At 41.1% G+C, this 26,184-nt stretch overlaps 2 protein-coding genes and 1 pseudogene across 3 annotated transcripts; 1 reads left to right on the plus strand and 2 right to left on the minus strand.

The window, feature by feature from the left end:
• Positions 1–6,334: 6,334 nt before the first annotated feature.
• ACRALDRAFT_211872 (uncharacterized protein) lies at positions 6,335–15,371 on the plus strand (the record flags this gene model as incomplete). Its single annotated transcript, XM_071023800.1, has 5 exons — positions 6,335–6,342; positions 12,990–13,051; positions 15,087–15,137; positions 15,195–15,206; positions 15,247–15,371. The coding sequence occupies 5 exons, from the start codon at positions 6,335–6,337 to the stop codon at positions 15,369–15,371; spliced, it is 258 nt and encodes an 85-aa protein (XP_070874230.1).
• Positions 12,065–12,140, minus strand: ACRALDRAFT_t201 (annotated as a pseudogene). The gene has a single exon. The product of its transcript is annotated as a tRNA-OTHER (tRNA).
• Positions 15,372–18,231: 2,860 nt separating the features above from the next.
• ACRALDRAFT_1064907 (uncharacterized protein) lies at positions 18,232–21,739 on the minus strand. The gene is made up of 6 exons (XM_071017063.1): positions 21,486–21,739; positions 19,883–21,438; positions 19,614–19,801; positions 19,409–19,553; positions 19,251–19,359; positions 18,232–19,188 (listed from the first exon to the last, which is right to left on the minus strand). The coding sequence occupies exons 1-6, from the start codon at positions 21,661–21,663 to the stop codon at positions 18,452–18,454; spliced, it is 2,913 nt and encodes a 970-aa protein (XP_070874231.1). The 5' UTR covers positions 21,664–21,739; the 3' UTR covers positions 18,232–18,451.
• Positions 21,740–26,184: the final 4,445 nt, after the last annotated feature.

Below are 26,184 nucleotides of genomic sequence, written 5' to 3' on the forward strand. Positions count from 1 at the left end.
TTATCTTAAACGAATACGCTGCCCGGTTTGTATATCGTAGGAAGCGCTTCTTTAAGCGTGCGCTTAATAACGGCTGCCGTAACACCTCTACGCGGTGCAGAGGGGTCCCCGTAAAGGGCGATTAATTCGGTGCGTTTATTATATAAAAAGCCGGCCTAGAATATCTATGAATAGCGCGTAGGCTTATTATAAGGCTAAATAATATCCTGTTAAAGTCGCTTTCCCTATAAATTTATTAGTAAAGGTATAAACTCTTAATAAAGTTAACTTATAGGATGGCAGAAAACCTATTTCTGCCTCTGCCCTTCTCCGCGCGCGACTATAGTCTTATCCGAAAAGATAACCCGTTTCTACTAGTCTAGGGGTTTAGAGGCGTGGCGTAGGCACTACTCTAAACGTATTTACGCGTGCCTTAGGGTCAGGGTCGGCCGGTATAGCGCGCGGGAGTGCTGGAAGCCCTATAAACGAAGGTATTGTATAATAGTGTGTTTTAAGTAAGCAGGGCCTAGCTTAATCTTTAATTTAGTAGGTGATATAAAAGAGTTAAGTCCGATAGTACGTAGGATACGTCTTTTTTCGTATATATTAAGGGCCTATGGGCGGCCAGACCGAGGTTTTAATCGGGCTGATATTTATAATTCGTAGCGGCGCGCGATACCAGATACCGACCCTGGAGATATATTGAATTTAATCCCTACCTCCCTTTGACTAAGCCCACTAAAATAGGCGTGCGTAATCAGGGTCCGTTTATAAGGCGAATGCTTAACGCGCGGCGTAATTAGGGGCATTTTCTGATTTTTAACGAATTTTTGAAGTTAAAGGGTTAATGGTGTTAAAGGAGGAAAACGCGCTGTGACGCGTTAGTGGGGTATTTCTAATCGCCACTTTTGCTTACCCACTGTATATATAATAATAAAGGCAGGAGCCCCTGCTAAAACCCCGCCTAAAAGGAAGGCGTAAATAAACCGGCCACCCCGATATAGGGAGGATTCCTAGAGCGCGGGACCGCCGCGGACCTCTCTTAGCCCCCTGTATAGTATGCCGTATCCTAGGCTAACCCGAACCCCCTAGCCTGCTACCTTCCCGTTAGCTATTAGACTGGAGGTGTGATCCAGATACGTATTGAGTCACTATCGGGACCGTCGAGGCCCCGACGCGGCACCGATCCTAATAAGCAGAGTATAGAGGTTTTTCTACACGAACGGGTTTTTCCCCCCTATAACTAACTAAGAAGGACCGCATAGCCTAAGCCGGGCTCCTAGATTAGTTAGCTAGGATAGCGGAGTAAGAGAATAATAATAATAATAATAATAATAATAATAATAATAATAATAATAATAATAATAATAATAATAATAATAATAATAATAATAATAATAATAATAATAATAATAATAATAATAATAATAATAATAATAATAATAATAATAAAACTCTCGAGATGCCCACTATCTTAATAGATAGTGAGAGTGTAAAGAAGCTCGCCGAAAACCCAGAACTTTATAAACGGGTAAAGTATATCGATAGGCAGTATCACTACTACAGGCAATAGCTATATAATGATAATATAAAGATCGTAAATATTAAGACGAAATTTAATATCGCTAATATAATAATTAGTGGGTTTAGCAAAAGTGACTTATAATACTCTTTGCGGTTCTATAAACCTAGGTTATAAAGACGATACGTTGCCTGAGTATAATATGCTGCCTTATAATAATATTAAAGAATTACAATACTAGGTTTTAATACTTAGTATTCTTAGTTCTTTATACGGGGGTATAACTAGGTTTTTTATCTGCAGATTGTCCTAGATAGTAAAGGTTTTTCTGAACTTTCCTTTAAATAACTATATACTATAATAATAATAAGGGTGTTTGAATTTTTTCCTTAAATTAAAAAGAAAAGGTTTTTTCTAATTTTTCCTCTATATATACTAGTCTTAGAGAGACTAGGATTACTACGCTATAACATAACTATAACGTGACTAAGCTGTACTTATTATATAGGAGTCAGCTTACGGGGGGGTGTTGACATTATACATATAATAAGTAATTATTATAATAATAGTAAGTATAATATCTAAGTTAAAATAAACTCTATATAGTTATAGCTATATAACTAGACGTCCACTTTATAACTAACTTAACCTACAGTATAATACTAGATGTATTATACGCATATATATACTTAGCTTACAATATATATTATATAACTACACTAGGTATCGTAAATACGATATCTTGGTTATTACTTAAGCTAATACCGTGGCGTAATAACCGTCGCGTAGGCTGGTAACGTAACAGTCGCCACCTAATCTTCCAGGGTCGTTTGCCAGCCCCGGAACCAGGAAGAAGTCCCAGAAATCAGCTCTTTACACATACAGCTTCATACGAGCAACAAGCAGTAATCCTACGGATCGACGAATTCAATAGCTATTTGCTTGATTTTGCTCTCTTCCACGTGTATAGCCTACTACTCGTAGCCTAATTTACTAAAAGATCCTATAGGCCTTCTCTAATAAACCTACTACTAGATATTATAGTTCTGGCAGAATAATTAAGAGCATTTCTGCCTCGTTCTATTAGTAGTATATATCCCGGGACGTAAAGAAGTTTATACCTACTTATAGAGATCACTGGAGCATTAAGGGGAGGTAGTATAAGCCGTATAGCCTATTAGCTAGTCTTCTTATTCGATCTTGTCCGTTCTCGGAGATCTTAATCCATTTTATTATAGGCCTCCCTCCTGTTAATTAGAGCGGAAAGAAGAAGGATACGATTCTTATGGTGGCTTACTATTACACGAAGTATTCCTTATATATCCCTTATAATAGTGTATTAACCGCTAAAGCTTTAGCTAATATTTTATAGTTAAGAGTTTTTAGTATTTATAGGGTACCGGATAGTATTATTTCTGATCGGGGTTCTTTACTTATAAGTTTTAGTAAATTAGGCTATAAGTAATAGGCTGTTCGAGCGGAAGAGAGGAAAATTAAGCAAATAGCTATTGAATTCGTAGATCCGTAGGATTACTGCTTGTTGCGCGTATGAAGCTGCATGTGCGTGTAAAGAACTGACTTCTGGAGTACGGGTATCCCGGAGAACCCTGTCTGGTATCTGGCATAGGCTTTACTCTTTTAGGATAGGTTGCCAAGGCATATTTTCGGATATAAAATTAGACTCTGGGCGTAAGGTCCCAGTATATCGTTAAGTCACGTCGTAACATACAGGTATAAAGTAATAGACACGCTTAAGTACCTATATATCTCTCGGGTAGTCTCCTAGCTAAATAAGGTATAAGTCGGATTCCTAGTATATATATCCTAAGACGTAGCAGGCGCCGGGCAGCGTGTATCGTATAAATAGCGTATATAAAATTAGTAGTAGATCTATTAATCTAATTTACTCCATCAATATAATTAACTCTATAAGAGAAGGATCTAATCTGCTAGAGGATCGGGAAAAACTCTGCTCTTAACCCTATAAGTGACTTATACGTATCTAATCTAGGTATAGACTAACCCGTTCCGTCCCTGTTTCGCGACTCTATGATATACCAGGACCTTACGCCCAGAGTCTAATTTCGTGTCTGAAAATATGCCTTAGGAACCTATCCTAAAAGAGTAAGGCCTATGGCAGATACTAGACAGGGTTCTCCGGGATACCGGTACTCTGACTTCTGGGATTCCTTCCTAGACCCGGGGCTGGCAAAAGACACTGGAAGATTGGGTGGCGACTGTTACGTTAATAGCCTACGCGATGGTTATTACGCCACGTTATTAGCTTAGGTAATACCTAAGATATCGTATTTATAATACCTAGTGTAGTTATTATATATATATTATAAGCTAAGTATATATACACGTATAATACGTATAGTATTATAGTATAGAGTAAGCAGGTTCTAAAATAGACCCCTACTTATATAGCTATAACTATATACTGTTTATTTTAACTTAGATATTATACTTATTATTATAATTATTACTTATTATATATATAATATTAATAATAAGTAAGTTTTGGAGGACCCTATATAGACTGTTAGGTATATATTATAGGATGTCTGTTATATTCCACCCCTAAACCGATAAATAAACTAAGCGTTAGAATCAGAGTATTAAGTATTACCTTTATAGTTATTATTTGCGTAAGTAGACCAATTAGGTAGATAAGATATCCTTTACGTAGTTTATTCATAATATCGCATTGTACTCGGTAATTAAATAGATACTCCGTATAGCGTTAATAAGCTATAGTCCTTATAGGCCCGATAATATCCGGTTACCTAAATCATTAAATATCAGGGCGGTATCCTCTAAATAACGGGTAAAGCACCTAATCGCTAACCGTTAAATAATAAAAGCTTTTATTTGGAAGCCCTAAGAGTCCTATAAGAGGTTCTGTAACGCCGGGCGGACTTAATAGCGGTTTAAGGTAAGGGACTATATTCTAGTCTCCTCGAAGAATATTATATAGAAATAACCTAATAAGAAACTCTCGGATAAGTACCTCGGGCCGTACTATATTACCTTAGTCGTTAGTTATTATAGTCCCGCTTATAAGCTGGACCTCCTATAGTCGATAAAGATTTATAATATTTTCCTGATCCTTTTATCAGAACCCTAGCGGTCTCGGGATAATTGGGCTCCCGAGCCTATAAAGGTGGATATAGAGCTACAGGAGTCGGGAGAGTATAAGGTAAAAGAGATTTTAGCTTATTAGTTTAATAGGAAAAGGAGATAGTATTTAGTTAAGTGAGCGGATTATAGGTATAAGGAAAAGACCTACGAACTAAGGCGTTATATCCCGGAGGAAGTGTTTTAGGGATATTATGATTAGTAAGAGGAGAGGGCGCGGAAGGTGCGGAAGCTATTATAAGCCTATGGGGCCTCCTCGTTATTATTATTGGTTTATTATATTATATCCTAAATACTAAAGGAAAAAAAGAAATAGTGGAGCTTCTACTATATATATATAGTGCCCCGTCGTAAAGCATTATTAGATCCACTTCTTACCCCGTGCCTATAAGCCGATAAACTCCTTGTCGTCGTTGCCGTCCTCCGCCTTACCCTCCGCACTATCTCCGACCTTTAGTAAGTCACGAATCTAATAAAGGGCTTTCGTTTTACTTATAGGCCTCCCGAGTCTAGATATTAAAAGAGGTAATTTAGGCCTCCGCTACCGCGTTAGCCCCATAACGCTTAGACCTTATGGTATTAAAGTTCCGTGAATAATAATACTGGTTATTAGTCATAGTATAACGCAGCTCCCCCTAAAGGTTATAGGCGGCAGCTAGGAGAAAGAAGGCAGAAAACGGATACCACAGAAATAAGGGCGGGATAACTTATAAGTTACCTATTAGTAAAGCCGCCGCGCTCCCTAGCTCCGATAAGCGCTTCCTATATATTAATAGTAGTATAAGTAGTATAAAGATTTATCTATAATAGAGTTAGAACCGGGGCGGTTTATGCTAGGTAAGGAGTATAACTATACCTTTTTACACTTCTTACTGTTCTGGCTCTCCTAGTAATAGTAACACTTAAGTAACTATTTACCCAAGTTACGGCACGAATAAAAGATAATAGGATCTTAACTATCTAAGATAATATTAAGGAAGTCAGAATAGCACCGCTAATAGAGAGGATCTTAGAGGTCTCTCCTTATAATCACTTCCTAGACCGGGTAAAGGCCTGAGGGACCGCTGTTATTAGGAGACATAGTATCACTATAACCTAATTAGCCCCCAGACCTTTATTAGTAACGTTATCGTCGCCGAAGATATTATCACCTAGGGAGCTCTTACCTTTATTAGGGATAACGTTATCGTCCTCGCTTTTATCGCTACCAATATAAAGGATACTATCGGCGCTACCCTATATAATTATAGCCTTTTTATAGTCGACGATACTATTATCGTTATTATTATCGTTATTATTAACTTATTTAGTAAAAAACGGCGATTCGAGCTAACCGTCGCGTAATACGAGTAAAAACGATAGAACTAATCAGAGAAGGAACCTAACTCCCTCCTCTATACCGTGATAGTACCGAGTAGAAGCCGTAGTATAGGCGCGGGGGCAGATACGATAGAAGAGGTGGTAGCGACTAGCCTACTACCTAAAAATTCTTTAAACCGCCCCCGCTAATAATAACCACTACTTAACTCCTACTGCCCGAATTAGGGTAATCCCGTATATAACCAAACCGAGACCGATACGGGGGCTCCGCGGGTCCCTAGAATAAATATCTAATAAGTTAAGGTATTAATCTATAGTCTACTAGCTAATAGGAATATAATCGATTAGGTGGTGGAGCTAGTAAAGGAGCTTATGAAGCTATACTACTTTAATAATTAAAGAACCGTAGTGATGCCGATTATATACCTCCACGCTATTATATAGAGCGTGATTAGGGAGGAACTCTAAAAAGGAACGAAGCCGACCTAGGCTATAATACCTATAGCGCTACCCACTATAGCACCCCCTTAGGACCTAGCCCCCCCTAAAGTGATGCTAGCTAGATACTATAAAAATTAATTATTAAACACGGAGACTAGCTAGATTAGGCACTCTAAGCCTGGTCGCTAAAAGAGATTATGTAAGCTATAAACACGGCCGCTAGCTATAATAGCGCCGTAGCGGCCCGGAGACTACTTAGCGGCCATATCTATTTAACCTTTACCGAAGGGGCGTAATACTAGTCTACCTTCGCTAACCACTAAGTCGAATAGGCCTTTAGTGCCGGAGCTAAAATAGCTACCCGAACCTACTTAGTCTTAGTAAAGGCTATCCCCTATTTAATCCTAAGCCTATTATCTAAAAATAAGCTCCTATAATCCTTATACACCTTTAATCCCGATACGAAAATACACTAAGTAAGGACCCGGCTCCTTAAATACTATACTAATAAGGTAGTGGTACTACTTATCGAGACTACCTTACCGGAGGGTATAGAGAATCTTATATAGAATAGCCTCCTCTTTAAAGGAGGCAGCTACCTATATAAGCCCTATAACCTAGATATAAGCCCCCGACGGTGCTTTAACTGCCTATAGTTTAGGTATAAAGCTACCTAGTACTTAGAGGCAGAGCGGCGGTGCTATTATTACGCTAACTCGAGTCTGCTTACTAAAACGGGTTCGAAAATTACTTAGTATCGGCCTTAAAAGCCGCCTAAAGGTATACCGCTTATAACGGAAACCATAAAGCCTTTAACGATATGTACTAAGTCAGGAAATAGGAAGCAGTAAGAGCCCGGGAAGTATAGAAGTACTAAGTAAGAGAATTCCATATTATAAGATAGACCGAAGCGGTATACCCACGACCCCGCCTCTACTATCCTTTATTATCCCCCTCCCCTACCCTATTATAGGCCGTTCCTATTTACCGTAGCCCCGGTTATCCGCCGAAGAGACCCTATAAACACCCCCTGGCCTTTAGACCCCTAGAACCGTTCCTTATCCCCTATAGGACCGACTCGACCCTGATATAAAACGCCTAAGAGGCCGCGCGAGCCGAATTAACCCTAAATCCCTCCCCCTTTAACTAATAAAACTCCGTATCCTAACCTAGAATATAGGAGCTAAATCGGCCCGAGCAGAGCTTCCGCTATAGGCCTATACCGAGTATAATATAATAGCTATTTAAGAGCTAGGGCTAAACCCCTTTATAAAAGGACTAAAAGCCCTTAGTAAAGGCCTATATCTCCTAATCTAGGGAGGCAGTAAAGGCCTGCTTTATATCTATAAATAATACCCCCCTAGCATATGGATATAGCGGGCCTACCGGGACTCCTATACGGTCACTTTCAGCGTAAAAGACTAAGCCGTTATAATCTAGTCGATCTACTCCGAGAATTACTAATCCGCCTTTATCCCGTGGTATACCTCTCTAACTATAAACCTCGCCGGCCCCCCCCCCCGGGGCCGCTATATCCTCCTCGGAGACTTTAATCTCTACTATCCCCTCTAGGCTAGCTACCCTAGATTCCACCCTAGGTTTAGCACCCTCCTAGAGCTAACCTCCTACTAGAACCTTAACCTTATTACCCCCCCCCCCCGGGAATAACTACCTAGTATAGGCTAAGTAAGCGGCCGAGTATTATCGACCTTATCTAGGCGTCCCAGGGGCTTTATTACGGCTATAACGGTATAGATAACGAGGTTATTAGATTAGACTACCTCTCTTAAACCGCGATTATCCACCGTAACGCGAACAGCCCTACTAATGTAGTCTTACCGCGGCCCCCTAACCGCCTACGCTAGGTCTAAAAGGAATTTATATCTTCCCTCGCTTAGTAGGCGGCACTTTTATAATATATTTTTACTATAGTAATAAAGACTCTCGTAGCTTATACAACGCCTTCTTTAGCAATAATAATTAACCAGGCACCGCAGTCCTAGGCAGGAACCGTATATATATACCGTGTAGCAGGGGTGCGTGTATAAACGCGTTAACGATATCGTATTATATTAATGATAGGTTAAAGCGGGCAGCAATCGCTATTAACAGTCTAAAGGAGCGACCGGCGAGAGTCGCCGTATATATATCTTCTAACGAGTCTTAATACTATTAATCTCCGCGGACCACTAATCTAGCCTTATATGTCTATAAAAAGCCGTGTTTATTAAACTTATAGATTATTACCTATATCTACCCAAGCACCTAATACCCCTTTACCCTGTCTTTCGGCACCGTGATCCACGAGCCTATCTCCTTATAACTCTTTAGGTAGTCCCTTTAGGCTTATCGGAATAGGGCTTTATACGGGTAGCCATCAAGGTCTCTCTGATTTCGTGGAGGGGCCGGCAGTTACTTACAGTGTATTTTATGGGGTCTCTCGAGTATCTTCTTAATTTTTAACTTCGTTAGCGCCTTGTTATTTAAATTACGGACTAATAGGGTATATCTTCCTGCGTTAAACGCGGAGATCTGGATACGATTACTGCTATAGCTTCGAAATTTAGCTCCCCCCTGCTTTATAGGTATATAGCCTATAAAAGTAGCCGTCGTAAGCCCTGCCTAAGTAGGGGTTGCTTATAGAGTAGGAAAATAACTATCTAGGCGTTAGTGATTAATCGCGGCTGTGGAAAAGTCTTTTTCTAGCTCTGGCCTCGTAGGCTCTATGAGCTCCTCCTACTATTTCGGCCTCTCGGGCTTTATAAACGGTTCTACCCCCCGAGACTCGAGGCCGGTAGGCCTAGCCCTTATCAGAGGTTCGTTAACCTTACTGCCTAACTAGAGAATAGGCTTAAAGTATACTATTATATGTATATTAGGCGATAGATTAGCTCTATTTTACGGCTCGCCTTATTTAATTATATATGTTGCTGGTAGGCGGATCTAGTTAATGATATCCACTAGCTCCTCTTCCGTTAATTAGGGTAAATCGTCCTTTAAGGCTTCGAGGCTACTGTTAAAATACTCTTATTTATTAAAAAGAATATTACGTATACGGATAATACGATTACTTTTAAGGCTAGGGACCCAGATACGGTAGATATTAGTTAAATCGTATCCTATAAGGTAGCAGATATAGGCTCGCGGCGCTAGGCGATTTTAAAGCTTTCTAGAGCTTTTTAGGGCCGTCCTGGCTATAGGAAAAGCCTTATAACCGTAGGCCTAAAGGTGGGCGAGCTACGGCTTACGTTAATAAAGGACTTTAAATAGGGTCTTTTAGCCGAGCCGCTACTTAGGTATTCTATTATATACATAAGTGGTAAATAGGATAACCTTATCTTATAAGAAATCAGGTAATCGGGAGTGGATTCTTATAGCTCGTGCTTTAAATATAATAATAGCCCTAGATCTTTCAGCACCGCCGTTCTATACGGGGCTCTGTACAAAAGATGGCTCTAGTTAGATACTAAATCCCTTAGCTAAGCCATGTATTTTATACGATTATATTAGTTTATTATTATACTTAAAGGCCCGTACCCAGCGGTCAAACTAGCGCTAAACCTATTGGGTAAATTAAGTAATAACTATAGAGATCTCGGAGGCCTTTTTCGACGTTATAACGTAATAGGTAATAAAGCCGCTATATCGATCTATAAATAATATAATTTATACGTAGCCTTTAGCGGTTAGCTAGAAGTCCGTGAAGTCGATTACCTACCTCTTACCAGCGTAGCTTAGAGCTATTCGGGTCCGTCAGCTAATTTAATATAGTAGCTTAGATTAAACATAGGCGTTATAGTCCACCGTTCCGGGTCCCTTTAGTTTAACGCCCTATAACTACTCTTCTAGTTATCTTATTTTATTAGGGCCAGCGTGCCCTAGCCGAAGGTGCTATACGTTACTATCGGCTTAACTACCTTTTCTCTTAATCAATTTTCGAAGAGGCTCTGGTTTACTAGTCCGTAAGTAGACTAGTAAGATAGAACACTATTAACCTAGAAGAGTAGCGGCTAGGGCGTCAGTGATTAGAAAGAGCTTTATAACGGTTTAATCATAGTGGATACTTAGCCTATAAAGGATTAATCGATCGCGGCGCCTTATATAATCGTTTAGCGGTTCCTAATCCTACTAGTAACTCTTCTAACGTATCTTCTTATTAGAAACTAGGTTATAGATAAAGTCTTCGTAGTAGGCTATATCTTTTAGCCGGAACTTAATCAGGCCGGCCATTCCTTCTATTATTATAATAACGTCTTTATATCCCTAAATCGGTACCGTTATAGTGCCGGCGATTACAACATTACTAGGACGGGCCGGTCTATAATCCGTAAATCTGCTTTTATTATTAAAAACATAGGAGGTGGTACCTGAGTTTAGTATAGCGGACTACTATAAAGGATATACGGCGGCTAAGAGGGTAGCCGGCGCGGGCTTCTAGCCGGCATAACTCCGTATCCGTATATAGTCACGCCTCCTCTAAGACTTTATTATTATTATCGGTAACGGTCCTCTTCTTCTTATTTCGGGACCTAATCTTCTCTATAGCATCTTATAGGCCCCGGTCTATCCTAAGGGACGTCTTTACAAGCCTTCTAATAGAGTCATTAGCTTAAAAGCCCTCTAGCGCTAACTCTAGGAATAATATCTAGTAGCCTTATAGATCGTAGCCACGCGGATAATAGGCGGGGCACTTATTCTTATTACAGATAGATTATCTACGCTTTAAGCTTATACGGTTAGTTAACTTCCTTTTAAGGTAGGCGTTACGGCCCCGCTAGGCTCCGTTACGGTTAGCCCTCCCGGCCCTTTATAGCCTATTATTATCGTTACCTTCTCCTAGGTCTAGGGCCAGGAAGGCTATAGTTCTATGGCTTTAAGTAGGCAGCGTATTAAGTTATTCCGCTGCTTTCTTTCCTTCGGCGATAAGGGTTATCGCTATTACTATTTTATTTATTTATTCTTACTCTATTATCGCTTAGCTAATACTAGGCTAGCCTTCTAGGCAATAGTCTCTCTTAGATTTTAGAAGGGGGGAAAACCTCTTCGGACAAAAACCCCTTCCCCCTTATAATAATAAAATTCGTTCCACGTATACGGCCGCCGCGAAGACACTATACGGCCGCTGTATTTAATTCTGTTCGTATTACGAAGCCACTAATACAAGCTCCACACTCCTTCGTCCCAGTCCCTTATTATCCTCTTATTTATTAATTACTAAGACAGACCCTTAGTAATTAATTCTATCCTAAGCCAGCAACCCTATCTTCAGGATTTAACGTATCCTAGGCCCACGTTTAAGCTTTTTACGTTATTTTTAGACGGCCTTATACGTAATTATACGGTTCGTAGCTCCAATATTTCGTGTAGGTCCCGCTAGGATATTTTTACGCGCTCCGGAGCGCGGTACCGTCTCTATATACGTAACGGGCGACTAATCTGTTACGGCCCTATTAACGGTAGGGCCTACCTGCCCTAGTTTAGCGATATAGGGCGTATCGGCCTTAGCGGCAGAGCTGCCGGCGCCTATTATCGACTAGCTACGAGCCGGGCAGAGTAGGGCTATCGGGCCCCCCTTATTCAACCCTTATCGTGCTTACTAAGGCAGATAAGGGCCACCCGAGAATAGGGCCGGGTAACGCAAAAAGAAAAGCTTTTTACGCGCGCCCCTAGCCGAATTCGAACCGACCTAACCGCCTCGTGGTTATATACCAGGGCACTACCAGTACGCTATAGGGGCGATTACTATTTTAAGGTCTAGCACTACCTCCTTTATATCCACCTAGTTACCTAGGGTAGTTTATATAGCGTTAATGAAATCATTAATCCAGATCTCCCGGGGGTTATTATATATCCCGATATTATAATAGTTTTAAAGCAGTAGAGCTAATCGTCTAGCTAGGCGGGTACCTTCCTTAGGTTAATAGGCGGCTTATTCTTATATAGATCGTAGTTCTTTTAGGAGTCCTTTATACGGGTCGTGATATAGGGCGCGGCGTCGGCTTATACTGCTATAAAGATCTTTTCTAGCATTATGCCTTTTAATAGGGCCTTATGTCTTTTCGCTATAATCGACTCTTTAACCCATTTAAGTATAGCGTTAATACCCTTCTAATAGGTCTTATAATCTTTACGATCTTCTTTAGATCGTGGGTAGTCTTCGGTAGAGGCGGCCTTACCTATAGCCGTTAGCTCGGAGATATTAATAGGGTGTCTGTTTATATTAGCGATAGAGGCGTAGGAGGCAAATTCGGGATAGCTAGCTCGCTATAGGCGAGGGATAGGATTATTAGGGCGTAGGAAGTCCTAGACTCTGTTACTACGGGCCCTGACTTTATAGAGGCGTCGCTATAGCTCCTAATCTTCGTGGCTTATATAGATAGTTATAGTAGAGGTTATAGTTATAGTAGTTATAGCTATAGGCAGCTTGGCGTAAATAGCTTTAATAGGTTATTAAGTAAAGTAAGACTCTTAATTGTTATAAATAGCGTATAACTTAATTACGTAATTTTAGCGATTAATCTGTTGATTCTATTAACTCTCTTAAAATCTCTGATAGTAGTTCTAAAATCCTGCCCTTGTTCCTGCGGCAGATCCAATCCCACTTTCGGGCCCGGAACAACCCGTTCCAGACCTACTTTAGGCCAGCCTGTGCGATACTAGTAATATTATTACTCTAGCAGCTGCTAAGACTACCACTATAGGTTTATTATCCCCTAATTGGTTAGTTCTAGAAGATAAGATAACGGCTGCCGCCACGGCTACCGCTATGCCTGACGTAATAGTAGCTCCGGGCCTATCCACTATAACGACTCCTGCCGTAGCTACTTAGTAACTTCCTCCACCGGCTATCCCTTTATCTTCGGGCTCTTTAACGCCGGCTAGCCCTCTATCTTCGGACTCTTAAGCACCGGCTACCCGTCTATCCTCTTCCACGGCGAGTACCCTTCTATCGTTAGACCCTTCAGTGTCTACTGCTTCTAGTATACTAGCTGACACTATACTAGTAGCTGCCTCTCGGCCGCGACGTAACTACCGGCTACTGTGACGATATGCCGACTCTGCCTTCCTTTATCTTAACCGCTTCGATATACTAAAGAAACCACTGCTACGCTAGGATATACCCGAAGAGTCGACTAATTAGAGCCAGATAATACGGACTATATACAATATAATAGATTCTGGTTGTTTCTAAGGAGGTACAGGCTCTTCTTAAGATAGGTATATTTTGAAGCTAATAAGACGCCACTACCTTCTACCTTTCCGTGCTGCCCTTTAGATCTAATATAGGTATTTAAATATAAGGATAATCTATCTAGTTACGTTACTAAACTCAAGGCACGCCTCTATATTTGTAGTGATTAATAGCCTTAAAACTACCTTAATGCCTATGTCTCCGCCCTGGCCAGCAGGACCTTTAAAACGCTTATAGCTATTACTACCTACTTTAATTAGAGACCCGCTAACTTACTACTGTTGATACATTTATAAACGCTCGCCTTAATAAAGAGGTCTACGTTAAAGACCCGCCGGGACAGAATATCCTAGGCCACCTCTATTACTAACGTTACTAATAAGGCAAGATTAGAACTATTTTTAAGCCTTCCACGCCCCGGTAACTAAGAGATTAATCGGCTACGCTACGCCTTATATAGCCTACGGCGATCACCTAAGCTACAGTATCAGGAGCTCTTTTCTATGTTAAGTAAGTACAGGCTGGTATAATTGAAGGAGGACGACTATATCTTTTAAAGCGATAAGCTGCTCGTATTCTTCTACATCGACGATATTATTCTACTATATTATAAAGAGCACGTTAGTACTGCCGAAGATATAATTAAGCAGCTATAGGGACGCTTCTAGATCTAGGATTTAGGTCCGTTTAAGTGGTTCCTTATTATCCGGGTTATAAGAGATTATAAACGCCGAAGACTATAGTTATCTCCTAACAGGTATATTAATAAAAAGATAAAGGCGTTAAATATTATAACTAACCCACGGGTTACTACGCGGCTCGCCTTTCCGGATACGTTAGAGCCGAATAGTAAGCAGGCGTTAGAAGACTTTATCCACTTATATCTTTTAAAGGTCGGATCGATTAATTACGCCGCCTATTAGATAAGGCCGGATGCTATAGAGACTGCTTCTAGATTAGCCGAATTCGTTATTAATCCTTCTGGTTAATATCATAAAGCCGCTAACAGGTATCTTAAGTACCTTGACTTAATAAGGTCCCTATGCCTATCCTTTAGGCCATGAGATTCTAATAAAAACCTAATAAAATACGCCCTCTTTTATATAAGCGACGACGCCTTTAAAGACAATTATAGCACTCGGTATAGCTCTTAGAGATATATATATATGCTTTTTAGTGGTCCTATTAACTTGAAGCCGAATATGTAAATAAGCGTTATTATATCTAGCACCGAAGTAGAGCTCGTAGCTCTAAGCACCGCCGCCTAATAGTATATCGCGACGCTGTGATTAATAAAGGACTTAACGTTAAGCTTTAAGGTTAACTCTGTTAGTACTATACCTAGAAATAAATATATCTATATACGGTATAGTACGATATACGCAACCTCCTGTAAGTCAGGGACTTCCTAAGCCCCCCAGGGACTTCCTAAGCCCCCAAGGGACTTCCTAAGCCCTCCCGAGTCCCCCAGGGACTTCCTGAGTCCTCCAGGGTCCTCCCGAGTCCCCCAGGGTCCTCCCGAGTCCCCCAGGGACTTCCTGAGTCCTCTAGGGTCCTCCCGAGTCCCCCGGGACCCTAGGTGGACCCACGGACCTCCAGGTAGGCCCACGGACCTCCAGGTAGGCCCACGGACCTTCAGGTGGACTCATAGACCTTCAGGTGGACCCACGGACCTTCAGGACCTTCGGAGTAACCCACGGACCTTCAGGACCTTCGGAGAAACCCATAGACCCTCACCTATACTTCGAGGGTCTGGATACCAAATCAGTAGCTTGAATAAACCGTAGGAAAGGGTTATATATACCAGGCTGCCCGCCTCCCTCTTCCTTTCCTTTCTCTCTCTCTGTATCTTACTTCTGCAGTCTTCACAGTCTTCCACAATTCAAACTGCCTCTTTTCCTCTAGATCTTCCTCTTCCGTTCTATCTCTTCGTGACCGTTGTAAAAACTCTATTACTATCTATTACGATAATAACTAAACCCGTTAGCTACAGGAAAGTCGTCGCCTATAAGTGATATCGAAATTAACGCATCTCGATATCCAAGCCCTATAGATCCGGTAGATCGTATAACGCGGAACGATTAAAATTAATTAGATCCCTACTTATAAGATAGTTAGCGATAGGATAAGGAAGGCGCTATCGCCTTAAAAGCATGTTATTTTTTATTAAGATATTTAGGATAGAAAAGAGCACTGCCGGCTTGGTTTAGTTAGATTAGATCACGATTGCGATTAACGCCATAGTTAGATTGATTATAGTTATATAATCATTGTCATGTTATTTTAAGACTTAATTTAACCACGCTTTTAAGATTATAATCAGGCACGAGCTGTTTAATAAGTCGTTAACCTTTGGATTAATATCTAGGCTTAAAAACCCTTGATCTTTACGTTATTTTTCAGCTTTAATTCAATTAGAACTGTTAGGATTAATTCTGCGGCTCTAAGGCGGTGTATTAGGCATTTATGCCTAAGGTCCCTAATAAGGCCATTAGGTTCTAATCGAGGCCACGTTACTCACTGCCCCGAATACGGCGGTACTTCTGATGGATATACTATAGTGTTTTCCCCCTACTTATAAGTTTATATATAACATCGTAGACTTATACTCTTTTATAGTCTGTAATAAACGGAAGTTATACTTTATAAGATATTAGTATTCTGATACCTTATAAGTAACTTGTGACTAGCCGCTTATATATAGCATTATAAGAATAAAGACAAGAGCGAGGCAACCGGTAAAAGTAACCTATCAGCTTTTTAGAAGAAGGATTAATATAAAGCGCGTTAAAACGTTTTTAGTGGCGCGATAAAAAAAGGCTAGCTACGATATACTTATATAGCTATATAACCCATAAAGAGTATAGAGGTAATATTATAAGTAAGCTTTATAGGTTACTAAGATCCGGCCCTTACTACGCTTATTTATAGACCCACCTACCCTAGGCCCCGCTACTATATCGCCTATTCGTCTCTAATAGAGCCTATTATAGGCTTTTACTTAAGTTCTTACTTAGTTTAAATATAACCTAATATACGGTGCTACATAGCAGAATAACCCGTAACTAACTGTTTATATAAGCTTAATATCTTATAATTTATATATTAGTTAGTTATATTCATAAATATTATATCTATATTATAGTTATACTTACTTATATTACTCAGACTTACTTATAGCCTAGTTTAGGATTTTAATATTAACATAATATTATTAGTTTATCTAGAATAAGGCGGGCTTATAAATATGTAATTATACTAAAATTATACTTAGATTACGTAATTATATATAATTTCAGTCTATTTATTAACCCTAGCTATGGTGAGTAATTAAAAGTGATAAGTGGGCGACCTATATCCAAATATCATCACCAGAATCTTATTTTAACCCGTCGAATACGAATATAAATAACTTTACGAATACTGCTTCTAAAATTTCGGAAAAATCAGATTTATAGAGGGGAATAACCGTATAAAAGGAATATCTAGTTATATCTTTTTAATACTTTATATACTACCCCTAGTCGCGATATAAGCCTTAACCCTTTGCGGCATCGACTTAATTAAAGCTTATAGAAGCTCCTCTTTAAAATCGTTCTACACCTCCTCCGCGGCCCGGCAGAGTAATTCGTACAAGGTTATCGTAGAGCCTATCTTTACTAGAGTAGGATTCCGTAAATAAATCCTCTCTTTTAGTATTTTTATAGGTTTTTAACAGGGTTAAGATTAGGCGAATACGGCGGCTAATCCAGGATAATAACCTTATTCTCTAGACCCCACGGTAGTAGCTAATTTAAAACAAGGGGCGCCTTATATATAGCAGCGTTATCTTAAATGAATATACTACCCGGTTCGTATATCGTGGGAAGCGTATCTTTAAGCGTGCGCTTAATAACGGCTGCTATAACGCCTCTACGCAGTGTATTAGGGTCCCCGTGAAGGGCGATTAATTCAGTGTGTTTATTATACGAAAAACCGGCCTAGAATATATATAAATAGCGCGTAGGCTTATCACGAGACTAAATAATATCCTATTAAAGTCGCTTTCCCTATAAATTTATTAGTAAGGGTGTAAAGTCTTAATAAAGTTAACTTATAGAATAGCAGAAAGCCTATTTCTGCCTCTACCTATCTCCGCGCGCGACTATAGTTTCATCCGAAAAAATAACCCATTTCCACTGCTCTAGGGGCTTAGAGGCGTGATAGAGGTATTATTCTAAACGTATTTACGCGTGCCTTAGAGTCAGGGTTAGCCGGTGTAACGCGCGGAAGTGGTGGAAGCCCTTTAAATAAAGGTATTATAATACAGTGAGTTTTAAATAAGGAAGACCTAGTTAAATCTTTAAATCCGTGGGTAATATAAAAAGGTTAGTACCGGTAGTACGTATAATACGGCTTTTTTAGTATATATTAAGGGCCTAGGGGCAGCCAGACCGTGGTCTTATTTAGGCTAATATTTGGGTTTCGTAGCGGCGCGCGATGCCCTATATAGACCCTGGCGATATATCGAATTTATTCGTAACCTCCTTTTAACTAAGGCCACTACGATATACGTGCGCAATCAGGCGAATACTCAACGCGCGGCGTAATTAGGGGTATTTTCGGATTTTTAACGAATTTTTGAAGTTAAAGGGTTAATGGTGTTGAAGGAGGAAGACGCGCTGTAACGCGTTGGTGGGGTAAATTTAATCGTTAGTTTTGATTACCCACTGTACCTACTATAAGGTCTGAGCCTGCGTAGAAAAGGGCGTGATCCCTCCCTGGCCTCTAAGCTATTCCATTACGATCAGATTTCACGAGCTCAACCCCTCGGCTACTCGGCTTAAAGGGGGCCCCATATTCTAATTAGCGGGACATTAGCCAGTCAGCCCCCTATCCAAGTTATCTTTACCGACGTCCACCCCGGCAATGAAAAGAGAACTCACGCCTTCTAGCAACGCGAGAAAGACGCAGAGTAAGCTCGCGATAGCGAAGTGACTAATAGTAGACCCAATATCTAGCCACGAGCCCTCATCTCTCACCACCCAGAAGAAATATAGCGTTAGTAGATCGCTCACGGCCATGACAACCATGAAAAGCGCCGAGGGAGCGACCCCTAGGCGCCTGTTGAGAATGCCCAGGTTGGCTGAAATGAGTGCAAATGGAATCATGAGCTTGATGATGAGTAAGAGTCCTTGCCAGAAGGGATCGAATAAGGGCATGAGGCGGTAGACGCTGTCCAGGCTGAAGGACGAGACCGAGGCCACGTTGCCCGTGCTAAAAAAGGCTGACTGCAACAGCACGAAGAAGAAGAGCGCCACACGTGCATCCGCGAGACTCAGGGGTCGGTATGGCAGAAGTTCAGACAGAGCTTCTCGTTCGTTCGCTACACGGTTTTTCCTTTGATACCCTCTGGCTTCCCTGAGGTATATCTTGTGCTCAAGGTTGACCCAGACCACGAGGAGAATACTGAACGCCACGTAGAACAGCCCTTCGTACGAAATCGTCAAGATGACGAATGTTGGGGCGCATGTGAGAAACATCACCATCAATCGATGTATGTAGTGGTTATTGGGCTGCAGCCGATGTGCTAGAGGCATGAGGAGGGAGACCACTGACCAATTCAGTCAGTAACCCGTAAGATGTAGAGATCAACCAGCTGTTGGCATGACATACCCAGCACCGCCCAACCCACAATCAAGTTGCCGGGCGGAAGACCCTGCTTCGCCTGCAAGGAGAACGAGCTGGAGCGAGTGACCAACATCGACAAAAGTACGAGACCCACCTGTAATGCGTTTTGAGTAAATTGCTGGAAGGTAGGTACGATGACTTACTTGAACACCGGTTAATGCTCTGGAGATAGGTAATGGGGCAGTTTCAATTCCGGCGCGGCCGCCTGCCGGCCATGACGTCAATATGCGATCTTCAAGGCCGAGATATGCAACGCCTAAAACGAGCATCAGGATCCCTCCAGCCAAGCTAGCGAACTTGTTAGCACGGTTGCTAGGTGACGCCATGACAAGGTCCTTGAATACTTGCATTAGGTTGATGTTTTCGACTTTGTTGGCGGGCAACAATGTGAAGATACTCATTGAAATGCATGACAATGTCCATGTGGCGGAAACGAGGATGTTTTGTCGCACGAAACTGGTTCCGTATGACAGAGGCCAGAAGATAGCCAGTAAGTAAAGTACGGTAAGAAGTTCTCGATGAATATATCCTACGGCCTTCATCCATGTTTCATATTAATGATGTTGGCTTCAGCGTGTGCCAATGTCAATGGGCTAATGTCAAGGTATGGCACTCACCAGCGAAATGATGATTCCAAGGTAGGCAGTGGTGTTAATCAGGAAAGACGCCATCCCAGAGCCAGTCGTAATACGACCAAAGAGGATTTTCCGACCTTTCACAATGCTATACCGCCGCGCATAGACCTCCTCCCAGAAGACAACCGGGAAGAATGCGTAGGCGTAATAGGTGAGGGGAGCTTCGGAGACTAGGAACGATGCATAGAGCATGGCCAGAATGGAAGAGAAGAAGATCGTTCCCGTTAAAGTTCTCGAAGGATTCTCCCTGCCGCCAAGTACATGAATGTTGATAACACCGGTGACAGCATAGGCCACCCATCCGAGATACCCTACGGTGATCAAGGTACGGAGAAAGAGCCAGTCGTATGTTTGAAAGTATTTCATTCCTTCAAGTGCTGTTCTCACGAGAGCTGCAGACTCTTCAATGGCTTCCTCGTGGGACTCCATGTCGATCAAGGTTCGTATGTCGGAGAGTCTGCGATCCATGGATTGATTCTCACCGCTTAGTGGTCCATATGGTCTGAAATGGATGTCCTTGCTTTTCTTTAGCTCTTCTTTCACGCGATACATCTCGAGAATTTGACGCGCGTTCAAAAGGGACGCCTCTGCCTTGTCCTTGAGGTCGGAGGAAATATATGCTAGGGGAAGCTCTCCAACCGAGTTAGCAGGAAACTCGGTGCCTACGAGATAAGCCATCAATGCGGCAATGTCAGCCTGTGCAACGTCATGACGTTGGACTTCACCCATATTCCAGTCTAGGGAGTACTCATCGTGGCCAGCTGCAATTAAGCCACGCTGAAGAACGGGCGGTGCAACCCCTGAGCCCCAAGCGATCAAAGGTGTGCGGGTGTTGTCGGGATGACCATCGCCATGGCTACCCCAGTCGCTCATTCCGTGGTCGGCAGTGAAGACAAATGCAGTTCGACTATCCCCATAGAAATCCTCGATCAGTTCGGTGGTCTCCTTTACCCCCTGGTCCACGACTTTGATGTTATTAAGATACTCCTTGGAGTATGGCCGGTAGGCGTGGCCGGAAGTGTCAATTCCCAGCAAGTGAAGAAAGAAGACCAACTTATCCTGCCGTAAAGCAGCGTTGAGTGATTCGTTTTTTTTTGCCTCGGCAAAAAACTCTTTGACACGATCAAAGACCCAATAGTCGAGCTTTAACGGGTCCTGAGAAAAGTCTTCGTATTCATGTCCGTAGGTAAAGGCATCGACGCGCCCAGCAACAGCTCCTTGTTGGAACATTGGCAAGATATCGGGGCTACCCCAGCTCCATGTATGCCGACTACGGTTGAAAACGCTGTCGAAATTGACAGGGTTTAGCTTCCACCCTGTAGCCACTGCCGAGACGTCTTCATATAACCCCGCAATGAGCGCTACATGGCCGGGACGGGACTCTGTCGGCACCCTGGTATGGGAAACTCCAAAGGTTCCATGATGTAAAATTCGAGATCGGAGGAAAGGGGCGAGAGGACGAGGTTCGAGGCTATCCGCATTCTGGGGGTACGGGTCCGGGAACCACTGAAACGCTTTATCCGCGCGGAGCCCGTCGCCTCCAGGGTATTAGATAGGTACAGCACGAGATGAGGAGAGCCCATACCGACAAAGAGGACAAGACGGTCAGCTGGTGCTTTGGCACCAGGAGCGCGTTCTGGTGGAAAGAGACGCATCCCAGCAACGATGGGACTGACGAAGTATATGTCAAATATAGAGTAAAAATAAACGACATGAAAAACCACGGCGATGGCTAGAAAGCCATGCCGGAAGAAAATTGCCATGGCGGAAGATGGACTGCAGCAGAGTGGTGGGGTGGTTGATCAATTAGCGCATGGGTGGTTGCCCTCGACCATGGCCTACGCCGGAAGCTGTCAGAAGAAGCTCAAGACATAGTCAGCCAGATGTCAGGACTAAGTGAAACAAAGTGCCAATGGCCCGTAACAGGAACGGAACTAGGTATTCCAGGTCCGATGTTATACATGCGCCAACCATAGGATAAAAAGTACCACTATTTGCAAGCGGGCTGTCTACTATTTATAAGCGTCTTAAGCCTATTTAGGAAGGTTACGCGAGCCCGCGCAGTAGTCTATATACGCTATAATCTTAGCTGCAGATATCCCGTACCGGTATATATCATGACAGCATTTTTATAGTGTTAAGACAGGCCTTAATCGCTACGACTTATACCTGATATTCCATATAGCAAAATCACAGCCATTTTAACTCTTTTTTTATTATATTAAAGTATCTTAGAACGCGTTATATCCTTTACTTATCCGAAACCCGTAATCCTGGTATACACCTACCCGGATAAGCTACTCGTAGCCGTTAAGGCGTACTATTATAGCTATGGCTTTAGTGTTATAAAGTCAGGTAATAGAAGACTTAGCAGCGGTATAGTCTCTTAGATTACCCTCGCCTATAACCGCGGCGGTGCGTAAAGGCTATTTAAAGTCGTTATAAGAGCTACTAAAATAACTAAAATTAAATACCTTTAGGCTATAAAAATAATACTAATTAGGGAGGCGTGGTATTTCTTTATCGGCGATAAGGACTATTATAACCACCCTCTACTTATATTAAATATAGCGGCGGTATTAATAACCGCGAGGCTAGATTCGTAATAAGCGATTAGAGTATCGCGGATTAAGATAATAGTTAAGTAGTTATTAGGTATAGGCAGAATAATAGCCTTTTAAATTACTATATAACTTTAGTAAAAATTTAAGTATAACGTCGCTAGCGGTCTTAGACTTAGCCTATAAGATATCCGTAACTATTAATAGTAGTTACGGCGGGAGAAGTATATCCCTTTATTATCGATATAGTATTTCCTTAAGAGGTTAGAGGCGGGATCGTTAGGCGAATACTACGTGTATAAACACTTTAACTACGATATAGGCCGTATTAATATAATCTTTTAGACTTATCGAGACTATATTAATTAATAAAGAAAGAATCCGGTGCTTTAAAGTATAGATTATACATATTCTATTAGTAAAAGCTCCGTGATTATTTACTATTAACTAACCTTTACTTAGGTGAATCGATTTAATATACCTCTTTTCGAGGTTATAGGCGTAGCGGCGGACTATAGCTCCTATAATTACTATTTTGCCCTAGTATTAAGGGGGACTTAGGAGGCCTTTAGATAGATCTATAGCCGGATCAGGGAGGTCTTCGTAATCGAGGATATCGAGTTTCTAAGTTCTATTATCACTAATTTCGATAAGGCCCTTAAAAATACGTTAAGTGTTATTTTCCTAGCTATTAATTAATAAATCTATATATAGCATATCCTAAAAGATATTAACCTTTATATTAAAAAGAAATAGATTAGCCCTCTTAAGGGAACTAGTCTTTTCCCGGCGGGTAAGTTTATAATCTTTTTTTTAGTGGTTACTCTTACTTATTATATATAGAATATTCTTTATTTATAGGGTAAGGCTATAGGGCGATAAAAAACTTTCTTATAATAAATACTATTAGTCCTACTATCGCTTTACTATCCTAATCTGGACTAGTATATAAAACTTTTCTACTAACCGAGTATTAGCTATATAAAATTTAGAATATAATAATAACGCGGAATATAATACTAGCGCCCGCGAAGAAGACTAGGATAACGATCTTATCGCCTCTTAACTTACCCGTAATCTGGAAATCGCCGCCTTAATTACCGGCGAAGTCACGGATAGCGGCTATACTAGAAGATAGTAAAATTCACGTGTTTCGGTATAGGCGTTATATAACGGATCGACTATAAATAAGTTTATAGACTTATAGAAATCGTGTATATACGTAATAACCGAGGACGAATTTAATAAGTACTAGGACTTATTAAAGAGATGGTTCGGCCACGAATAAATCAGTAAGTCTTTTCCGCCGCCCTACTCTCTACTACTCTATTATTTATTATCTTTAGTAACCGCCGTATTAGCTCTCGTGGATTATCTTAAATAGACCTATCTACTATATTATAATTAGTTCTATAACTACATAGTTAAGCACTTCCGTAACTACGGTATTAAGGCTATAAGTTATATAGAGTCCGCCTATAAAGAGCTAAAGACCTATCTTCTTAGCCGCCTAGCTAACCTCGATAAGCTCTTTTCCTAGGTATATCTAATAGTAATAAAAAAGACTAAGCGGCTAAAGATTAGTTTAGCGGAAGCGGGTAAGAAATATATAGTAATTTATATAAATCGACCTATTATTTCTAATCTTATTTTTAAGGTCACGTTTAAGGCGCTAGAGCTTATATAATAGTAGTATCTAATTATAGACTAGGCGTTTAGAACTCGCTAGCCTCTTCCCGACTATACAGAGACGTTTTAGGCATAATTCGGGCTACTATACTGTTACACGATATTACGTTATTTAGAGGCTATAACCATACTAGAATATACTTAAGTTAATCCTTACTAATAGGTTAATCAGAGCCTAGTATATGTATCTGCACCTCTCGCGCTATCCTATTTCTAACCTTTTACTACCTATTTTAGCCCGAAATACAATAAATACGCGAAAGAACCCGAATCCTAGATCCTCTTCCTATCCGATCGACTCGGATTCGATTAAGGGAGCTGCCTGCCACTTATAGCGAGCTATAGCGGCCACGCCCTCCCGGCACTTAAGTGCCCAGAACTCAGGCGGCTAGGCCTTAAGGCCCTAGGGCTCGAAATAAGCGCTTATTATCGTAGTATAAAAGGGATTAACTAAGGCCACGGCGTAGGAGAACTGATCCGGTATAGGCCATTACTATTACTACTATAAAGACTACTCGCGTATTATTTACTAAGCTTAGGGCTAAGATAGTTTTAGCACTTACTAGTAGGTATCGCTATATACTTTATAGGCAGGCGCCTAGCTAAATATAGTGGCCAGAGTCTTAGTAGGTATATTAGTCTACTTAATAGGAGGTATTCCAGGTATATATAAATATACCGCCGTTATATTAATAGGCGGCTAAAAGTGAGTTTTAGGTTATACTATAGGCATAGGTAACATAGCGTAATCAGTGGCCTTAGTCGAATAATTATTTTACGATAAACAGCGATTAAGTTTAGGATAGGCTTTAATAAGATAGTCGATTCAGAAATATACTATTTTACTAGTAAATTTAACTTAATTTAGGAATCTTAAGTCTTACTCAGACTTACTTAAAACTTAATACTATAAAAATTTCATCGTGATATATACTGGTACAGGACATCTATAGCCAAGATTATAGCGTATACAAACTACTACGCAGGCTCGTATAACCTTTCTAAATAGGCTTAAGACGCTTACAAATAGTAGACAGGCCGCTTGCAAATAGTGGTACTCTTCGTGATAAGCTCGGGAGAGAAAACCTTATTATAATATAATATAATATAGGGAAACTGTCAGGCATTTATGCCTAAATGCCCCGATAAGCCTGTTAGGTATATTCGCAGAGCCACGTCACACACTGCTCCGAATACAGCGGTACTTCTATTAGATATATTATAGTGCTTTTTCCCCTCTTTTACCTATATATTTAATATCGTAGACTAGTACTCTTTTATAGTCTATAATAAACACAAGTCACACTTTGTACGATATTAGTGTCGTAATAGTTATAAGCCCGGCGCTCTAGTAAACGCCTCTATTCCGGTCGATCTAATAGTTCTAGGCACTATGCCTCTCTCTTTTAAAGCCCTCTTTTTAAAGCCCTTAATCGTTACGATAGAGCCTCTCTCTTTAAGTCCCGCTCTGTTATGGATAGAGTCGTCCACCAGCCCGTCCGCCTACCCATTATCACTAACCCCTTTAACCGCCTCTATCTATTCCTCCTCCTCCTTCTCCTTCTCGTCCACGCTATCACGATAACCTCGGTTATACTAACCTCCTCCAAGGACTAGCACTAGTAGTATCTGCGTATAATAAAAGTCGCCCTCTCTAATAAGGTTACGAAGCTCGTAGACCCGGATCGTAACGATAATAAACGCCCGTAACGCCTCCAAAAGGTTAACCCTCCCCCCGAAAGCAAAGATAGTAATTAGGATTAACGATATAAGCTATGGCTCTATGCCTATAACGAATATAAGCAGGAAAAGGCCGCGGCAAAGGCGGTACTAGATTATATCACTACCATTATAGACCAGAGCCTCGCGGAGTCCTTTGCCGGTAAAGATAACCCGAAAAAGATCCTGCGAATTCTAAAGGCACGCCTTAAGCCTACTAACACCGCCTAGAGGTCACTTATTAAGCGCTGTTAGGACGATTATATATAATCTATTAGGAAGATGCCTTATTAACGCTGGCTTAACGATTTTCAT

The sequence above is a fragment of the Sodiomyces alcalophilus genome (assembly GCF_042370955.1).
Source record: "Sodiomyces alcalophilus JCM 7366 unplaced genomic scaffold ACRALscaffold_5, whole genome shotgun sequence".
NCBI lineage: Eukaryota > Fungi > Ascomycota > Sordariomycetes > Glomerellales > Plectosphaerellaceae > Sodiomyces > Sodiomyces alcalophilus.